Source organism: Eretmochelys imbricata, chromosome 5 (genome assembly GCF_965152235.1).
Source record: "Eretmochelys imbricata isolate rEreImb1 chromosome 5, rEreImb1.hap1, whole genome shotgun sequence".
Taxonomy (NCBI): domain Eukaryota; kingdom Metazoa; phylum Chordata; order Testudines; family Cheloniidae; genus Eretmochelys; species Eretmochelys imbricata.
Window position 1 is genome coordinate 25,090,871 of NC_135576.1, and position 20,316 is coordinate 25,111,186.

A 20,316-nucleotide genomic window follows, 5' to 3' on the forward strand; every position below is an offset into this window, starting at 1 on the left:
ACTCAGGCTAGGAGGGTTGCTCCAACAAGCTATATAGACAAACCCAAGTACATGTCATACATAACTTCTTCTGAGGATGGAAGGCTGGGAAAATTAACCAACAAGATGTAAGAATGTGTAAGATAGCCTACTCTTTCTCCCTAGTCCTCCTGTGGTCTGCTTTTCCATTTACAGTGCTAACCCACTGTGCCCCTTCTCCGCCCCACCACCTTTATAAATGTTACATGATTTTATATTCACTTGTGCTTGCTCACCAGTGTTGAATTTATACTCTATAAATATCACCTCTGAATTGGGTCCATAGCCCATAAAAATTGACACAATTTAGATGAAGACACAATCTTTCAGAGGTTTTCCATCTTTGGAATCACTACATGGCACAAACTGGTAGTGGTGTTATTTATACTTGATCAATAACTTGACTGGGGCCTTTCAGAGCTATTTCAATGTAAATGGTGTCCTGACCCAGACCCACTGTGCTTGGCACTGTACCAATGCACAATAAAATACAGACCCTGCCCTCAAGCACAACTTCACCTCTATAGCCTGATGCAGCATCGGGGCCCATGGCTCTCGCTGTCAAACAGCCCTAAGGACTTTGTTTCCTTGTGCAGCACCCTCTACTCCCAACGCCTCATCTCCCCACAGGGGACGCACCGGCGGAGCATTTTCCCCTTATCGTCCCACAAAAGCTTCAGCCTCCTCCTGTTCGCATTCTCTCACAAGATCCTCAACGCCCCTATTCCTCCCCCGCCTGCCCGCTCGCATCTGGGCTTTGCACCCCTCTCCCACACCAAACCCACCAGCACTGGGGCATCCCTCCCATTCCCCTCTCAACACAGCCCAAGACAGCCCTTCCCCCACAAGCGCCTTGGTCGCGTCGGCCTATGCTCCAGCTCCCCTAACCGCGCCCCAGGCCTGAGCCCAAGCCCCCATCCTTTCTCCGTGCGAACTCCCCTTCCACGGCTTCCCCCGCCCCAAGCTGCCTCCCATTCAACACTGTTACGGGACCCACCACAGGACGATACTTACTTCACTGCGCATGCGCCAGCAGCCAAACGCGGCCAACACAAAACAGTTCGCGCACTCCCCCGCTGTGGACGCATGCGCTTAGCAGAACACATTCTCCTCGCCCCCCAGCAGCGTAGCTGTTCCACTGCGCATGCGCATTTCGCAAGGCACACTCTGGTCCCGCTATGTATTCCCGAGCCCACCCCTCCACAGCGCATGCGTTAGATGCTTGCCTGCATGTCACCATGGTAACGGGACGCGGAGCCGGGCCCGTGTGAGTGGGGTTCGCCCGCAGCCCGGCAGCCTGCGGCCGCCATGTCGGAGATTCTGTGCGAGTGGCTGAACCGGGAGGTGCAGCTCTCCCGGACCGTGGGTGAGTCAGGGGCTCCGACGCCTGGGTCCTGGACGATGCCGCAGCTGGGGAGGCAGGGCCCGGGGGTGCCCACAGACCACCGTGTGCCTACGCAGCTACAGGGGCTCCCGCTCAGGGGTGTCTGTTCGCGGGGGCCCGGTGGATAGGAGCCCCCAGGCAGTTCTTCGTTAGGGCATTAGTACGGCTGCAAGGGCTTCCGAGTTGCTGCCCGAAGGGCAGTCCCAGAGGGCAGTGCCCCAGGGGACTAGCCCCTCGGCCTGCGCCACAGCGAGACAGCTGGAGGATCAGTGCACAGGTAGAGAGAGATGGGTTCCCTGCTCGACTTTCGATGTGCCATGGGTGGGAGTCGCTTTTGGGGAGACTTTGGCGTCCGGGAGGTGGGTGAGGTTGTCGGGGTGTCTGCAGGCAAGTTTGGGAATGTGGTGACTGGGTAAGGTGCGGGTAGCAGGAGCGTTCTGCTGCTGGGACGGCAGTCGGGTTGTTGGCCTGTTGGTATTATTCATATACTCACTATACCTGGAGTGGGCTTTGCGAACTCTCTGTAATAACTACGTTCAACTCAAAATACTGTCGCCCTAATTCCGAAGAAAGTGTGAGCAACAGTAGAGGGAAATTAGTATTGGGGACATTATGTTTAGGTTTTATAATAACCCAACCATTCCCACTCTTTATTCAGGCTGAATCTGATGGTGTCTTGCAAGTTAATTCCAGTTCTGCAGTTTCACATTGGAGTCTGTTTTTGAAGTTTTTTTTGTTGAAGAATTTGCCACTTTTAGGTCTATTATTGAGTGATCAGGGAGATTGAAGTGTTCTCCTACTGGTTTTTGAATGTTATAATTCCTGATGTCAGATTTGTGTCCATTTATTCTTTTGTGTAGAGACTGTCCGGTTTGGCCAATGTACATGGCAGAAGCATCTATTCTATAATGAGAGACATCCCTTATGAAAAATCAGGCATATTAGAACATATATACTGGCTGGTTTTGTTTCTGTGTGTGTTTTAGGATCAGAGGAGTTAGTAACTGTAACCTGTCAAGTATTGGTTTTGCAAAATTTTAATTTTGAGCCAAATGTAAACAGTTAAAATAGTATAATTTACTTTTTGATATTGAAATTTAGATTTTAGATGATAGAGTAGATTATGGAATTTGGCTTTCAGTAGAAAGAAAAGGAGTACTTGTGTCACCTTAGAGACTAACAAATTTATTTGAGCATAAGCTTTCGTGAGCTACAGCTTCACTTCATCCAATGCATAAAAGTGAAAAATGCAGTGGGGAGATTTATATACACACAGAACATGAAACAATGGGTGTTAGCGTACAAGAGTGATCAGGTAAGGTGAGCTATTACCAGCAGGAGAGCGAGGCGGGGGGGGGGGAACCTTTTGTAGTGATAATCAAGGTGGGCCATTTCCAGCAGTTGACAAGAACATGTGAGGAACAGTGTGGGGGAGGGTGGGGAAATAAACATGAGGAAATAGTTTTACTTTGTGTAATGACACATCCACTCCCGGTCTTTATTCAAGCCTAAATTAATTGTATCCAGTTTGCAAATTAATTCCAATTCAGCAGTCTCTCGTTGGAGTCTGTTTTTAAAGTTTTTTTGTTGAAGAATTGCCACTTTTAGGTCTGTAATTGAGTGACCAAAGAGATTGATTTCAGAGTAGCAGCCACGTTAATCTGTATCTGCAAAAAGAAAAGGAGTACTTGTGGCACCTTAGAGACGAACAAATTTATTACTTAGTCCCTAAGGTGCCACAAGTACTCCTTTTCTTTTTTCAAAGAGATTGAAGTGTTCTCCGACTGGTTTTTGAATGTTATAATTCTTGACGTCTGATTTGTTTCCATTTATTCTTTTACGTAGAGACTGTCCAGTTTGGCCAATGTACATGGCAGAGGGGCATTGCTGGCACATGATGGCATATATCACATTGGTAGATGTGCAGGTGAATGGGCCTCTGATAGTGTGGCTGATGTGATTAGGCCCTATGATGGTGTCCCCTGAATAGATATGTGGACACAGTTGGCAACGGGCTTTTGCAAGGATAGGTTCCAAGGTTAGTGGTTTTGCTGTGTGGTGTGTGGTTGCTGGTGAGTATTTGCTTCAGGTTGCGGGGCTGTCTGTAAGCAAGGACTGGCCTGTCTCCCAAGATCTGTGAGAGTGATGGGTCAGCCACCAGGTTTGCTGTGACGTTATCGGGGATACTGTTCCTGACAGCTTGTAGTCCATCTTTGTGTGGAATGTTGGTGTAGAGGGCTTCTACATCCATAGTGGCTAGGATGGTGTTTTCAGGAAGATCATTGATGGATTGTAGTTTCCTCAGTAAGTCAATGGTGTCTCTAAGATAGCTGGGAGTGCTGGTAGCATAGGGCCTGAGGAGGGAGTCTACATAGCCAGACAATCCTGCTGTCAGTGTGCCAATGCCTGAGATGATGGGGCATACAGTATTTCCAGGTTTATGGATCTTGGGTAGCAGACAGAATACCCCCGGTTGGAGTTCTAGGGGTGTGTCTGTGCAGACTTATTCTTGTGCTTTTTCAGGGAGTTTCTTGAGCAGATGATGTAGTTTCTTTTGGTAACCCTCAGTGGGATCAGAGGGTAATGGCTTGTAGAAAGCGGTGTAAACACCATCCTAGCCACTATGGATCTAGAAGCCCTCTACACCAACATTCCACACAAAGATGGACTACAAGCTGTCAGGAACAGTATCCCCGATAATGTCACAGCAAACCTGGTGGCTGAACTTTGTGACTTTGTCCTCACCCACAACTATTTCACATTTGGGGACAATGTATGCCTTCAAATCAGCGGCACTGCTATGGGTACCTGCATGGCCCCACAGTATGCCAACGTTTTTATGGCTGACTTAGAACAACGCTTCCTCAGCTCTCGTCCCCTAATGCCCCTACTCTACTTGCGCTACATTGATGACATCTTCATCATCTGGACCCATGGAAAAGAAGCCCTTGAGGAATTCCACCATGATTTCAACAATTTCCATCCCACCATCAACCTCAGCCTAGACCAATCCCCACAAGCGGTCAATTTCCTGGACACTACAGTGCTAATAAGAGATGGTCACATAAACACCACCCTATACTGGAAACCTACTGACCGCTATACTTACCTACATGCCTCCAGCTTTCGTCCAGACCACACCGCACGATCCATTGTCTACTGCCAAGCTCTAAGATACAACCGCTTTTGCTCCAACCCCTCAGACAGAGCCAAACACCTACAAGATCTCTATCAAGCGTTCTTACAACTACAGTACCCACCTGCTGAAGTGAAGAAACAGATTGACAGAGCCAGAAGAGTACCCAGAAGTCACCTACTACAGGACAGGCCCAACAAAGAAAGTAACAGAACGCCACTAGCTGTCACCTTCAGCCCGCAACTAAAACCTCTCCAACGCATCATCAAGGATCTACAACCTATCCTGAAAGACGACCCATCACTCTCACAGATCTTGGGAGACAGGCCAGTCCTTGCTTACAGACAGCCCCCCTACCTGAAGCAAATACTCACCAGCAACCACACAACAAAACCACTAACCCAGGAACCTATCCTTGCAACAAAGCCCGTTGCCAACTGTTTCCACATATCTATTCAGGGGACACCATCATAGGGCCTAATCACATCAGCCACACTATCAGAGGCTCATTCACCTGCACATCTACCAATGTGATATATGCCATCATGTGCCAGCAATGCCCTCTGCCATGTACTTTGGCCAAACTGGACAGTCTCTACGTAAAAGAATAAATGGAAACAAATCAGATGTCAAGAATTATAACATTCAAAAACCAGTCGGAGAACAGTTCAACCTCCCTGCACACTCGATTACAGACCTAAAAGTGGCAATTCTTCAACAAAAAATCTTCAAAAACAGACTATAACGAGAGACTGCTGAATTGGAATTAATTTTCAAACTGGATACAATTAATTTAGGCTTGAATAAAGACCGGGAGTGGATGTGTCATTACACAAAGTAAAACTATTTCCTCATGTTTATTTCCCCACCCTCCCCCACACTGTTCCTCACATGTTCTTGTCAACTGCTGGAAATGGCCCACCTTGATTATCACTACAAAAGGTCCCCCCCCAACCCCCTGCTCTCCTGCTGGTAATATCTCACCTTACCTGATCACTCTTGTTACAGTGTGTATGGTAACACCCATTGTTTCGTGTTCTGTGTGTATATAAATCTCCCCACTGTATTTTCCACTGCATGCATTGGATAAAGTGAGCTGTAGCTCACAAAAGCTTATGCTCAAATAAATTTGTTAGTCTCTACGGTGCCACAGTTATGCAGGTACAGACTAACACGGCTGCTACTCTGAAACCTTCTTTTAGTACAGTTATACAACGTAAGTACTGGCTACTTGAAGACCATTTCTAATCCTAAAGTTATTTTAATATAGTCGTTTCATTAACAAAACTTTAACGTTAACTTACAATGTAAAGATTTTATAAGAGTAATAATGAGTTGAACTAAAATTAAGTTTAAGTCTCTGATATTATACACATTCTGTAATGATCTCTAATATTATTCATATGGTACTTTGTATTTTGTTGCTGTTTCTTGTTTTTTAACCTAGATCCAAAATCATTCCCAAAAGAATTTTCTACTGGCTACCTAATTGGAGAAATTCTGCACAAATATGAACTTCAGGATGACTTTAACCAATTTTCACAAAGCAGGTTTGTAACTTAAGGCTCAGCTAGAGTATGTATTATATCTCCTATGTAATTTATACAAGATATTTGTTTATCATTGAAGATTTTTTAGCGATACCTAGCAGGATTTGATGAAGTTACATACCAATCATTAGTTAGCAACATATTAGATGCACTAGCTGCATTAATTAGCTGCATACTTCCAAAGGTTCTGAACATTCATTAAATATTTACTGGGAAGATATACTAGGATGATAAAGGATTGCAGCACAATTAATGTCAATCAACATGGTCCAATGGAAAATAGGTATTTGATTTAGCACTGCATGAACTTCTGATTAAAAAATTAACACGGCACAAAATTGATGTAACATATATTAAATAGATTAAAAACTGGCTAACCTAGATCTCAAAAATGGGAAAATAATCATTCTGTGGAGTGTTTCTAATGGAGTTCTACAAAGATCTGTTTTTGTGCCAATGCTATTCAATATCTATAAAGTCAGTGCTGATAAAGTTTCCAGATGACACAAAAATTGGTGGAGTGGTAATTAACCCATTGTCAGTTATACAGAGAAATCTGGATCACTTGTTAAACTGGGCTTATTAAAACACAAGTTCAGATGCAGCCAAGTGCAAGGTCATATATCTAGGAACAAAGAATGTAAGTCATACTTACAGGATGGGGGACTGTATCCTGGAATGCAGTGACTTTTAAAAGGCCTTAGGGGTCATGATGGATAACCAGTTGAACATGATCTGCCAGTGCAATGCTGTGGCCAAGTGGGCTAGCACAATCCTTGGTTTATAAGTAGTGGGAACATCACATAGGGAGGTGACACTACCTCCATATACGGCATTAGTGAGACCATTACTGGAGTAAAAATGAAGGTCTGTTTGATACTAGGATTCTCTGTAAGGAGAACTCTTCAGTATAGTATATCTTTACTGAACCATGTTACAGAAAGAGCTTAGCTTCTCCATAGCTATTTGTGAAACAAGGCTTAAGTCATAAGCCTGATTTTTCTCCTTCCGTTTCTTATGTTTGTCAAATCAAAGCCAATCCATTTGAAATTGGACAGGGCATGAATTTTAGGAGAGATACTGTCATAAATATAAAGGGAAGGGTAAACCCCTTTGAAATCCCTCCTGGCCAGGGGAAAGCTCCTCTCACCTGTAAAGGGTTAAGAAGCTAAAGGTAACCTCGCTGGCACCTGACCAAAATGACCAATGAGGAGACAAGATACTTTCAAAAGCTGGGAGGAGGGGGAGAAACAAAGGGTCTGTGTCTGTCTGTATGCTGGGTCTTGGCTGGGGATAGACCAGGAATGGAGTCTTAGAACTTTTAGTAAGTAATCTAGCTAGGTATGTGTTAGATTATGATTTCTTTAAATGGCTGAGAAAAGAATTGTGCTGAATAGAATAACTATGTCTGTCTGTGTATCTTTTTTGTAACTTAAGGTTTTGCCTAGAGGGGTTCTCTATGTTTTTGAATCTAATTACCCTGTAAGATATCTACCATCCTGATTTTACAGAGGGGATTTCTTTATTTCTATTTACTTCTATTTTTATTAAAAGTCTTCTTGTAAGAAAACTGAATGCTTTTTCATTGTTCTCAGATCCAAGGGTTTGGGTCTGTGGTCACCTATGCAAATTGGTGAGGCTTTTTATCCAACATTTCCCAGGAAAGGGGGGGTGCAAGTGTTGGGAGGATTGTTCATTGTTCTTAAGATCCAAGGGTCTGGGTCTGTAGTCACCTAGGCAAATTGGTGAGGCTTTTTACCAAACCTTGTCCAGGAAGTGGGGTGCAAGGTTTTGGGAAGTATTTTGGGGGGAAAGACGCGTCCAAACAGCTCTTCCCCAGTAACCAGTATTAGTTTGGTGGTGGTAGCGGCCCGTCCAAGGACAATGGGTGGAATATTTTGTACCTTGGGGAAGTTTTGACCTAAGCTGGTAAAGATAAGCTTAGGAGGTTTTTCATGCAGGTCCCCACATCTGTACCCTAGAGTTCAGAGTGGGGGAGAAACCTTGACAGATACTTTGAAGGAATTATGAGAAGGTCATGGGCGGTGTGTGAACCGCTGGCTGGGGGAGGCTAGTCCACAACCCCCACCCCTTCCCCCCGCTGGAGCTGAGCCCTGACCGGAACCCAGAGCCACTGCCCCCACCAGAGTGCAGAGACGCCCCCCCACTGCGGCCACTGGCCCAGTCCTGCGGCTAGTCCCTCAGCCCCAAAGGAGCACCGGGAGGGCGGGCGGTGCGCAACCGCAGCCTTCCCAACCCTGGAGCACCAGGAAGGCAGGCGGCCCTGGCCTCCCCAGTCCTGGAGCACCGGGAAGGTGGGCGGCACACGGCCGCAGCCTCCCCAGCCCCGGAGTACCAGGAAGGCAGCTGTCATGCGGAGCACTGAGGGGCCAGAACTGTAGGACTAGAGCTGCCTCCCCCAACCTATGCGACCCACTGCCCATGGACAAGGTGTTATAACAAAGTATTGTGGGGCTTAAAGGATGAAGTGCTCTACTTTTGGAAGTTTTCCTGTCTCTTTAGCGGGTCATAATTCAAGTGGCTTGGTCTAGATATTTCAAATTTGTATTTAGTGTAGTGTCTCTAGTCAGTACTGTTGACTTTAACAATGTTTGCAGGATAATTATTTTGTTAAAAACCCACTTGACCAATGTTTACTTTAAAACTCATATTTGGTCTCACAGGTCTCTCAAGTTGTGCTGGTACTCATCCTATAATATCTACCCTCAAACGTAAGGGAAAGTTACAAGGGGATGGAGTGGAGGCTACCTTTTCCATGGCTGTTGGTGGGGAAAGTACATTGCTTTTCCTGTTTGAATGAACAAGATAAATATTGGCTCTTTCCTTCCTCTCAACTTTCTCACCTCCTTCTTCCCCCACCCTTTTAATGTCTGATTTTTTTTTTCACACTATGGGCTCTTCATACTGCATATCTATGTAGTGTGACAAAGTTCCTCCTCTACCTTGGTGGGTCTTGCGCTTATTGGCGGATTTGCTCGCCTTTGAGCTTCACGGCAGCCCTCAGCCTGGCCGTTTTTCTGAACCCACAGTCCAGGTCAACTCCTCCTGTGTCTGACCAGGAGTTGGGAGGATTTGGGGGGAACCCGGGCCCGCCCTCTACTCTGGGTTCCAGCCCAGGGTCCTGTGGAATGCAGCTGTCTAGAGTGCCTCCTGGAACAGCTGTGTGACAGCTACAACTCCCTGGGCTACTTCCCCATGGCCTCCTCCCAACACCTTCTTTATCCTCATTATAGGACCTTCCTCTTGGTGTCTGATAATGCTTGTACACCTCAATCCTCCAACAGTCTGTGTTCTCACTCTCAACTCCTAGTGCCTCTTGCTCCCAGCTCCTCCCACGCACACCACAAACTGAAGTGAGCTCCTTTTTAAAACCCAGGTGCCCTGATTAGCCTGCCTTAATTGATTCTAGCAGCTTCTTGATTGGCTGCAGGTGTTCTAATCAGCCTGTCTATCTTAATTGTCTCCAGAAGGTTCCTGATTGTTCTGGAACCTTCCCTGTTACCTTACCCAGGGAAAAGGGACCTGCTTAGCCTGGGGCTAATATATCTGCCTTCTATTACCCTCCTGTAGCCATCTGGCCCGACCCTGTCACAATAGATATAGTTTATGTATGCAATATATTGTCCGTATGGCTGGTGGGGAAACTGATTTTTTTTTTCTCTCAAAAATTCATGGGATAATATTTGTTCCAAATTTTTTGGAGGAAGAATTTGGGTTTCACTAGAAATTTCAAAAGAGATTTTTTTTGTTTCATTTTGTTTTTGAAATGTTTAAATGAAAATTTTTGTTTTGACTTAATGTTGTTTTGGTTTGTGGAAACAGAAACATTTCAGTCTCCTGTGTCGGGAGTTTTCTTCCCAGAGGATGACTTTATGGTAGCAGCCCAGAATTAAACTGAAGGCATCACCGCATCTCAGTGTGCTACACTTATGTAGGCTTCTGAACCTTCTTCCAGCTAATGATCTGCTGCTCTTCCTCAGATAAGCAGTTGTTCCTGCTGTTCCTAAAAAACATGACTGGAGTAAGGGGCCAAGTATCAGTCAGAGGCATGTCCCTCATTCTTTTAACGTATCAGTCAGAATTCACTTCTAATGTAAATTATGCAGGAATTGGAATTTACAGTAAGTTTCCCATTGACTGGGCAAAGGACATTGTAGTAAAATCTTCCAATGAAATAGGAAGTAGTAGGGTGGAGCTTCTATCTAATGACATATCCACTTAGCAAATTAAGGTGGGCTTGGAGAACAGGTAAGCATACTTGTGCTAGCTTTAATCTACTTAGCACAGATAACAGTATAGTAGAACTTCAGAGTTACGAACACCAGAGTTATGAACTGACTGGTCAACCACACCCCTCGTATGGAAACGGAAGTACGCAATCAGGCAGCAGCAGAGACCCAAAAAAAAAGCAAATACTAAAAAAAATAAAGGGAAAGCTTTAAAAAAAAGATTTGACAAGGTAAGGAAACTGTTTCTCTGCTTGTTTTGTTTAGAGATGGTTAAAAGAAGCATTTTTCTTCTGCATAATAAAGTTTCAAAGCTATATTAAGTTAATGTTCAGTTGTAAACTTCTGAAAGAACAACCATAATGTTTTGTTCAGAATTATGAACATTTCAGACTTACAAACAACCTCTGTTCCCGAGGTGTTCATCACTCTGAGGGTCTACTGTGGTAATGAAGGCGTGGCAGCACACATTTCAGCACAGGCTAGCTGCCCCCGTACAAGTGCATCAGGGACTCTGGGTACGTACTTGGGTTGTTAGCCTGCAGTGAAGTCCTTGCTGCCGTGTCTTCACTATTAACCATGCTAGCTAGATTAAAGCACTATCCACAGTACAATCTAAGTAAAGAGCTTTTTTAACCAGTCGTATACCTTTTTAAAATAAATCTAACAAAAATCCTAGATTGCTTTTAGACTCCAGTTGAGCTTTCATATTTTGAATTTTTTCTTTTGAGAGTGTATCAATGAATAATCCATTATTTCTGTATTCACCATGCACATTACAACCTACTTTTAACTCTTATTCAGAGTCAGTTTTTTTCCATATACCCTGATATAGTGGTATATATTGTCACAGTGCTTACTGCAGCAATTTGGACTTTCAGGTAGTGTTTCTAGTGGTCCCTTCTGGCTTTAAGATCTATGAAAATAAACTTTATGAAGTGCAAAGTGACATAGTACTTTATAGTAGCAAAATACCATACTACATATAGTTTTGTTTTTTAAACATATAGGGTTGCAAACTCTAAACTTAACAATTTTTCTCGCCTGGAACCAACACTTCAACTCCTTGGTGTGCAGTTTGACCAAAATGAGGCCCAAAATATCATGACTGAACAGCATGGGGCTGCAACCAAGCTTTTGTATCAACTGTATGTTGCCCTAGAAAAAAAGAAAAAGACGGGGCTCACGGGAGTCGCCATGGAAGCAATGAGACCTGCAGCACCTGCAAAGCTCCAGGGCATTGAGAGTGAGTTGTATCGAGAGGTAGGTTAATTAAGTTTGTCATATACATCACTAGATAATCAACAGACTAAAATGCATCACATTTACATATACCTTTTGGTAACAAACAAACAAAAAAAGCATTCAGCTCATTTAACTCAACCTTCTGTTCAACAAAGAGTACCTATGTGAAGTGTCTGTGACAGATGCTTAGTTTTCCATCCCCTTCATCGATTCACAGGCAGGCCAATCAGCTTCAAGATTCTCTGTTTACTTGCTTTGCCTCTTTCCATTTGTTGCCTACTTTCTTCCCCAGGCTTCCTTTTTTGCCTCAAAGGAAATAACAGCACAGGTCAGTAGTTTTACAGCAGCTGCCATCTTATTCTTCTCGGCAGTACAGTTTGCATGCTGAAATTGAGCAAAGAGCAGAAGACTGAGAACAGCGTTAGAGGTGTAGGTCCTGCCAGAGCACACACTCCCTGATTTCATTAATAGTGCTCTCTGAGAGCAGGCCACACTCCCTCATGAGGGTGAGCAATTTTAAATAAGCTGTATGTTGTGAACCAAATTTATCCCTTGTTTATATGTGTTTGATGGCACAAAATAAGACATAGGACTTCACTGGCAGAACAATCCTCAAGGAAAGTGGGAGCATCCATAATATCCCTTCACCAAGGAGGTTGTATGTGGATAGCACAAACCAAAAAGGGAAAAGAGGTGCAGCTAAAGTAATAAGGAACACCTGATTCAGCATTTCCTGCAACTGACTGACTTCATGGGTTCAAATACCATTTGCCGTCCTGTAAGTTACAACTCTCTATGTCAATTTCAGAAAATCTGGCAACTTTTCTGGAAAAAAAAATCCTGTATATCTGGCTGTTGTTCTGCGTAATCAGTATATGGGAAGTGCCTATTCAAAACTATTTTCTTAAATGTCCCTTTAGGATAGTTTTGAGTTTTGGAGGTACAGTAGTTTAATGTTTAAGTGCTTAAATGTAATGTTTGTGTTACTGTTTCTAACTCTGAGATATCTTGAAACATTATTTCATCATAGCGTCTTAGAAACCTAATGCCACGGCAGACTGACTTGAGACTGCAACAGGTTTCAGAGCATTTTGAAATGAAATCTAAGCACATGGAAAATAAAATAGCTCGTATACAGTTTGCAGAACAACAGAAAGTTCAAAAAATCCAGGAGGAGCAAAGAGCCCAAGACATTGAAAAGGTGAAAAGCCAATTTATTTTTTCATAGCAAGAATCCAATCCTGCAGATGTTTACTTATGTAAACTTTGTGTTTTATTAGTCCTGTTGAAGGCATTAATTCCCTTTATATTGCTCCACATGTACATATTGATGGAGAAGCTGAAAAAGTATAACACTCTTAACAAACATAAAGATGTGGCTGTATAACCAATAGTATTTTATAAATCACCTAAAATATTAATATTTACACACACACACACACACACACACACACACACACACACTAAAGTGTTTGGTGTGTTTGTATATTGTCATCACTCAAGTGAATTGTTAGAAATAAGGATAAAGGGCAAATGCCACAATCACATGAAAAGTTGTAATATCCAAACATGACATGTAATGTGAAGAATCTTCTATGATTATAAAGTGGGTCTTATCAGTATAAGAAAAGAAAGAAAACTATCCTTACCCATCTAAATATTCTTTACCAAAAAATGTAAATGACATTTAAAATCATGCTTCTCTTATCTTTGATATAATGGTCCCTTTTGGGGTTGATTTTTTTGTTTTGTTTTTTGTTTAATCTCAGGAGGTAAATTGCTTTTTCCACCCAACCTCAAACTCTTATCCATGTATACCTAATCTAATGTATTCTGCTTGAAGGTGTCACTTTGGTATCTATCCCACCTCCTGACCCACTGATGCAGCTTTACCTCTTCCTATTTTATAATCTCAATTGATGGCCAAAAGATTGGATCTGAAGATAGCTTCAACAATTGATCAAAAAGGCACAGGAGAATTGGTGCTTGACTGTATTTGAAATGCTACTCAGAGATATCACATGGGGTACTTGTTGCTTCTAAAGAGGGAAAAAAAGTAAATTTTAGAAGAGAATAGGAAGCCTTTCAACATACTGTTTTTTCCCTCAGTTCAGAGCAGCACTTCAATATCATTGGGGGATGGGGTTCTTCAGTCCTTTATCAATCAATTGTTGAATGAGGAGTATTAATTTCAGATTCAGCTTATATTATTTTATCCAATTTAATTTTAAAAGCCTTTTGAGAGAGAGGACTAAGGGTGGTGAAAGGGGAAAGTAGAAGAGACCAAAAAAAATGCAAAAAAAGCAGAGGAGACATAGGAAAAATGGTGAGAGTCCATGCAACTTTCTCTCAGAGAAAGAAGAGAAATGAAAAAAGGGAAATGTTAACATATGCAATTGTCAGTGAAAGAAGAAAGTCTTTATTATATTACCAGTTTTTAATTTTAAAAATATACATATTACAAATTTTGATTATTAAAAAATCCTCCATCTGATAGATCAGTAGTCATGTTTTGTGGAGGCACACTGGTATTATCTGTAATGGAGTTGAGTAAATAAAAATAGTGTGACACTGAGGTCTATCCCTCTCCCTCTGTGGTGGCACAAAATGGGGAAGGGCCACAGAGTAGTGCACCTTCACAGTGGTGGGGAGGGAAGACCTGGCTGTGAGCACTTGGGAGTACAGGGTTGGCGGTGCTACAAGCTGCTGGGGGTGCCTATCTGCACAGGGAGGGGATGAGATGAAGACCCTGATTCCAACATACCAGTAAAGCTGCATAATGACTCCTGGATGCACCTTTGGAAGAATGTAGCAAGGAACATTTCTTTGTGTACTATTCCCCACTACTACCAGCCCCAGGAGGCGTTCTGCATTGTGAAGACATACACCTTCTGATACTGCTGTTTGAATAGTATACCTCCCTCCCCCAACATGGACCAACCACATGCGGAGCCATAGTGTGCTAGAATGTTGCTATGACTGTTGATGAGTTAGAAAGTTAGTTTACAAAATCTGTTTTTGGCCCAGAAAAAAGATTGTTCACATGCGCATAGGGGATGACAAATCAGGAGAACTCAAAATACAGTCCTTAAGACTTAATTATACACAATATATAGAGATGGGCTGTTTGATTTCACATTTTTTTTTTAATGTTCTACTTTTAGAAAAATGGTTTAATTGTAAGTTTTTATAGCACTACATGCAAGATTGGAACTTGTTTGTTCAAGTACTTTCTGCTTATAAGAATTTTTCTATGGATGAACTACAGTGCTTGTATAGTATATTTTTACATACATTCAAGTAACTGAACAGATTTTATACTGGATGTTCAGCATCGTAAGGGAAGAAGGAGACAAAATGAAATAATGGCCAGGATTCAAGCAGCTATTATACAGATTCCAAAACCACCACCAAACCGTACCTTGAAAGCTATTGAAGCCCAAAAGTTGTTAAAAAAGAAAAAAGAAGCAGAGGTAAGTGTTAACTCTATTACTTTAAGTTTTAGTAACACTAAATTTTGAAAAGCAAGGAAACTCATAGTAGAAATCTACTATTAGAGATGATATGCATACCGAATGGCACAGTTGATTTAACTGATTTCAACAATTACATCAGCATAAAACAGATTTCAGAGTGGTAACTGTGTTAGTCTGTATCAGCAGAAAGAACGAGGAGTACCTGTGGCACCATAAAGACTAACAAATTTATTTCAGCATAAGCTTTCATGGGCTAAAACCCACTTCATCAGATGCATGCAGTGGAAAATACAGTAGGAAGATACATACAGAGAACATGAAAAAATGGAGGTTGCCATACCAACTCTTAACGAGACCAATCCATTAAGATGGGGTATTATCAGCAAGAGAAAAAAAACTTTTGTAGTGATAATCAGGATGGCCCATTTCAAACAGTTGAAAATTAGCATGGGGAAACAGTTTTTAGTTAGTGTAATAACTCATCCACTCCCAGTCTTTATTCAAGCCTAATTTAATGGTGTCCAGTTTGCAGATTAAGTCCAGTTCTGCTGTTTCTTGTTGGAGTCTATTTTTGAAGTTTTTTTTGTTGTTGAATAATATTGACTTTTAGGTCTGTGATAGAGTGACCAAAGAGATTGAAGTGTTCTCCGACTGGTTTTTGAATGTTATAATTCTTGACATCTGATTTATGTCCATTTATTCTTTTGCGTAGAGACCTTCCAGTTTGGCCAATGTACATGGCAGAGGAGCATTGCTGGCACATGATGGCATATATCACACCATCCTGGCCACTATGGATGTAGAAGCCCTCTACACCAACATTCCAAATAAAGATGGACTACAAGCCTTCAGGAACAGTATCCCTGATAATGTCACAGCAAGCCTAGTGGCTGAACTTTGTGACTTTGTTCTCACCCACAACTATTTCACATTTGGGGACAATGTATACCTTCAAATCAGCGGCACTGCTATGGGTACCTGCATGGCCCCACAGTATGCCAACATTTTTATGGCTGACTTAGAACAACGCTTCCTCAGCTCTCGTCCCCTAATGCCCCTACTCTACTTGCGCTACATTGATGACATCTTCATCATCTGGACCCATGGAAAAGAAGTCCTTGAGGAATTCCACCATGATTTCAACAATTTCCATCCCACCATCAACCTCAGCCTAGACCAATCCCCACAAGCGGTCAATTTCCTGGACACTACAGTGCTAATAAGAGATGGTCACATAAACACCACCCTATCCTGGAAACCTACTGACCGCTATACTTACCTACATGCCTCCAGCTTTCGTCCAGACCACACCGCACGATCCATTGTCTACTGCCAAGCTCTAAGATACAACCGCTTTTGCTCCAACCCCTCAGACAGAGCCAAACACATACAAGATCTCTATCAAGCATTCTTACAACTACAATACTCACCTGCTGAAGTGAAGAAACAGATTGACAGAGCCAGAAGAGTACCCAGAAGTCACCTACTACAGGACAGGCCCAACAAAGAAAGTAACAGAACGCCACTAGCTGTCACCTTCAGCCCCCAAATAAAACCTCTCCAATGCATCATCAAAGATCTACAACCTATCCTGAAGGATGATCCCTTGCTCTCTCAGAGCTTGGGAGACAGGCCAGTCCTTGCTTACAGACAGCCCCCCTACCTGAAGCAAATACTCACCAGCAACCACACAGCACACAACAAAACCACTAACCCAGGAACCTATCCTTGCAACAAAGCTCGTTGCCAACTGTGTCCACATATCTATTCCAGGGACACCATCATAGGACCTAATCACATCAGCCACACTATCAGAGGCTCGTTCACCTGCACATCTACCAATGTGATATATGCCATCATGTGCCAGCAATGCCCCTCTGCCATGTACATTGGCCAAACTGGACAGTCTGTACGCAAAGGAATAAATGGACACAAATTCGACGTCAGGAATTATAACATTCAAAAACCAGTCAGAGAACAGTTCAACCTCCCTGCACACTCAATTACAGACCTAAAAGTCACAATTCTTTAACAAAAAAACTTCAAAAACAGACTCCAATGAGAAACAGCAGAACTGGAATTAATCTGCAAACTGGACACCGTTAAATTAGGCTTGAATAAAGATTGGGAGTGGATGAGTCATTACTTAACTAAAAACTGTTTCCCCATGCTAATTTTCCCCCTACTGTTACTCACACCTTCTTGTCAACTGTTTGAAATGGGCCATCCTGATTATCACTACAAAAGTTTTTCATGTTCTGTGTGTGTGTGTGTGTGTGTGTGTATCTTCCTACTGTATTTTCCACTGCATGCATCTGATGAAGTGGGCTTTAAGCCATGAAAGCTTATGCTCAAATAAATTTGTTACTCTCTAAGGTGCCACAAGTACTCCTCGTTCTATCAGCATAAAACTGGCCTAATGCAGTAGTGAGTCTGGCCCAGTAACCTCTAAGGGCTTGATCCTGCCTACTTTACTTAGGGAAATCTCCCACTGACTTAAATGAGAGTTCTTCCAGAGTAAGTAGTACAGAACCATGCCTGAAATTAATCTTTGGTAATATTTTAGGATCCACTCTAGCCACATTGAAGTCAGCGGAAAAATTCCTGTTGACTTTAATGCAAGTTGTATCAAGCCCTTAGTCATTTCCTTACGATTTGTGACTGTTGTACTTCTGTAATTTATTAACTCTTTTACAATATGCTATATATAAGTGTCATTGACAACAAAAATACTAGTAAGATTTAGAACTGGTAGCTGTCTCATATCAAAGCAAGGAAGACTGAAGATATTTTTGCTGGATTCTTTTATGTTACACTACTGCATGTAATACATTTAAAGCTTTTTGGAGAATGCTTCCCATTCAGAAATTTGGATCATGTTGTACTTAAGACTAAGTGGGCCAGATTTTACCCTGACTCACATTCTGTACAACCAAATCTAGTTGAGAAGTTTGAAGGCGGTCAGCGGGAGGCGGGGTGCAGGAGAGGGAAGAGAGATAATTTAGTTAGTCCTAGTCTCTTTTGGAATTTACTAAATGATTTGGGTTACACAGGATGTAAAATAAGGCTAAGTTTGGGCTACTGAATCCAAATTACAACATACTTGGCAAAGAACAGTATACTTAAAAAACCCTGATTGGAATGAACTCTTCACAGGACTTGAACTGACTTAGTAGTCCAGCAAACTATATTGTACAGAATGGAAGACTGTAAAGCTCCAGATGCTGTCTTTACAATGGGTTGACTTCTATGTAGGAAAAGAGGAAAATACAGTGAAGTGAGTGTATAGGAGCATGACATAAGCTTGTCTTCTGTCACCCTGGACTAGCTGATACGTAATATGTTCTTAATATAATTTGTTTTAAGGCATTAAAATGACATTAAAAATTCTCTATATAATAATTACAGTACAAATTCAAATTGTTAATAGTTGAATCCATCTTTTGTGGTTTTAGGGAAGGTAAGACAATTGAAATGTCTGTGCTGTTTCTCTAGGATGTATACGTGGAAATTAAGAAGTTTGAGACATTTATGAGGAAAGAGAGCCCCACTTCTGATAGCACCCAAGTCACTGACAGGTAATGTTTGAACCAAGTTAACATCAATGAAACTGTAGTCACCAGGGGAAAAAAAAAGAAATATCCACTAGTTTTGTGGTTCTATTAATGCAACTGTTCACTCCCTATCAACTGTTGTCATTTTTATTATGAAGTATACCTCATTTTCTACTTTTAAATTTTGCAGTCAGACAAATAGAAATTAATATCCCTAAAGAGCCTTTCTCAGTTGCTTATAACTTTCTCAAACTTTCACCTTTTTAGGCTTGTGTTTTCCAGGTCTTGTCTCAAAGAATGTTTGGAAAGTATGAGTACATTTTTTTTTTTTAAAGTAGCCCACATTTTTTCTCTCAAAAAAGCTTTAGAGTAGAAACTTAATATTTGTACAGAAATAATCTGTAAATTGGACATGTGCCTTCCCATGGTACTGTGATAATCTGTTTTGTTTTGGCCAACTAATAAGAGTTTAAATAAGAGTTTGTTTTTGGCCAACTAATAAGAGTTTAAATGTATTCACACTGACTTTAAAAAAAGTAGTAGTGTCCTGCTGTCACTGCATTATGTGTGAAGATGCATAAAGATTGAGATCTTTCACTGTATACATTGAAACCTTAATCCTGCACAGACTTACGCACACAGTTACTTCCTTGAAGCTGATGGAAAGTTAAGTGAATGCATTAGTCTGTGGACAATTGGGGCTTGAATGAGGTAGGGCTACTTCTGAGTGCACATGAACTCTTGCCTCACTGAAGTTCTGATCCTGCAAACACTTAAGCATGTGTTTAACTTTGCAAATGTGAGTAGTCCCAGTGAATCAATGAGACTGCCCACATGCAGTGGGTTACAGGGATCAGTTCAGCTAATTTATCCATCAGTTCCCCCTGTTTTCTTGGGCGAAGAATTCCTTAAATGTGATAGACTAAGATTCATGTTTCCAGATTTCATACTTAGGCAGATATTTTATGCACATGAGTATCCTATTTTTAATTTTTAGTTGATTTTTCCAAAACTTTTATTTTTCACTGGAGAACAACTTTTTGCGTAATTACGACAGAGGAGAGTTGTTTCAGGCAATCTAATTATTGATTTTAATCACTGTATTTCTCACTAGTCATCTGAAGATGTTTTTCAACATGAACTTCTTCCTCTAATTTGGCCTTGCCAAGGAGCTTCCAATTTCATATTCCTAGAACCTTAATGCCTGCATAAAATAGCTATAGAAGCAGGTGCTCAGATACTGCCGTGATGAGCACAGTACAAGAGCCTATGTAGAATAGAACAGAATAAAATAGAAACAGCACATGATTTGTCTGGTTGAGAAACTGTATGTACTGGGCATCAAGAAGCCCTGGAAGAAAGACACCTGCTGTTGGTATGCCCTACCTCTGCTTTAGTAGGAGACTGAAAATAATATAAAGTGGCTTCAAGAGCTACTCAGTGCCTTTCTACTTGGGATGCTTACATTTTTCTGGTATGGTTTTTAGATTGAGGAAACAAAATACCTTTCAAACACATAACACACCACTTGAACAGCTATATGATAAAACCAACATAAATTAAAGCTGCGCTGTATATATTAAACAGAATATTTTCTCTGTTAATTAATTCCACTCCAAACCCACTAAAGATAGAGGCACTCTGTCTATTTTAAAAAATAGCCACACTGACAAAAACAACATACTGGTTTCAAAGAGCTGATAAAA

General features: G+C 41.8%; 1 protein-coding gene across 1 annotated transcript in view; it reads left to right on the plus strand.

Moving 5' to 3' along the window:
* Window positions 1-1,276: 1,276 nt before the first annotated feature.
* The window catches only part of SPEF2 (sperm flagellar 2), a 36,307-nt gene continuing 17,267 nt past the window's right edge, over window positions 1,277-20,316 (plus strand). The window contains exons 1-6 of the mRNA XM_077816245.1: window positions 1,277-1,384; window positions 5,986-6,088; window positions 11,346-11,598; window positions 12,611-12,781; window positions 14,913-15,053; window positions 18,552-18,634. Coding sequence (XP_077672371.1) covers window positions 1,327-1,384; window positions 5,986-6,088; window positions 11,346-11,598; window positions 12,611-12,781; window positions 14,913-15,053; window positions 18,552-18,634 — 809 coding nt within the window. The 5' untranslated portion in view covers window positions 1,277-1,326. The remainder of the gene's footprint in view (window positions 1,385-5,985; window positions 6,089-11,345; window positions 11,599-12,610; window positions 12,782-14,912; window positions 15,054-18,551; window positions 18,635-20,316) is intronic.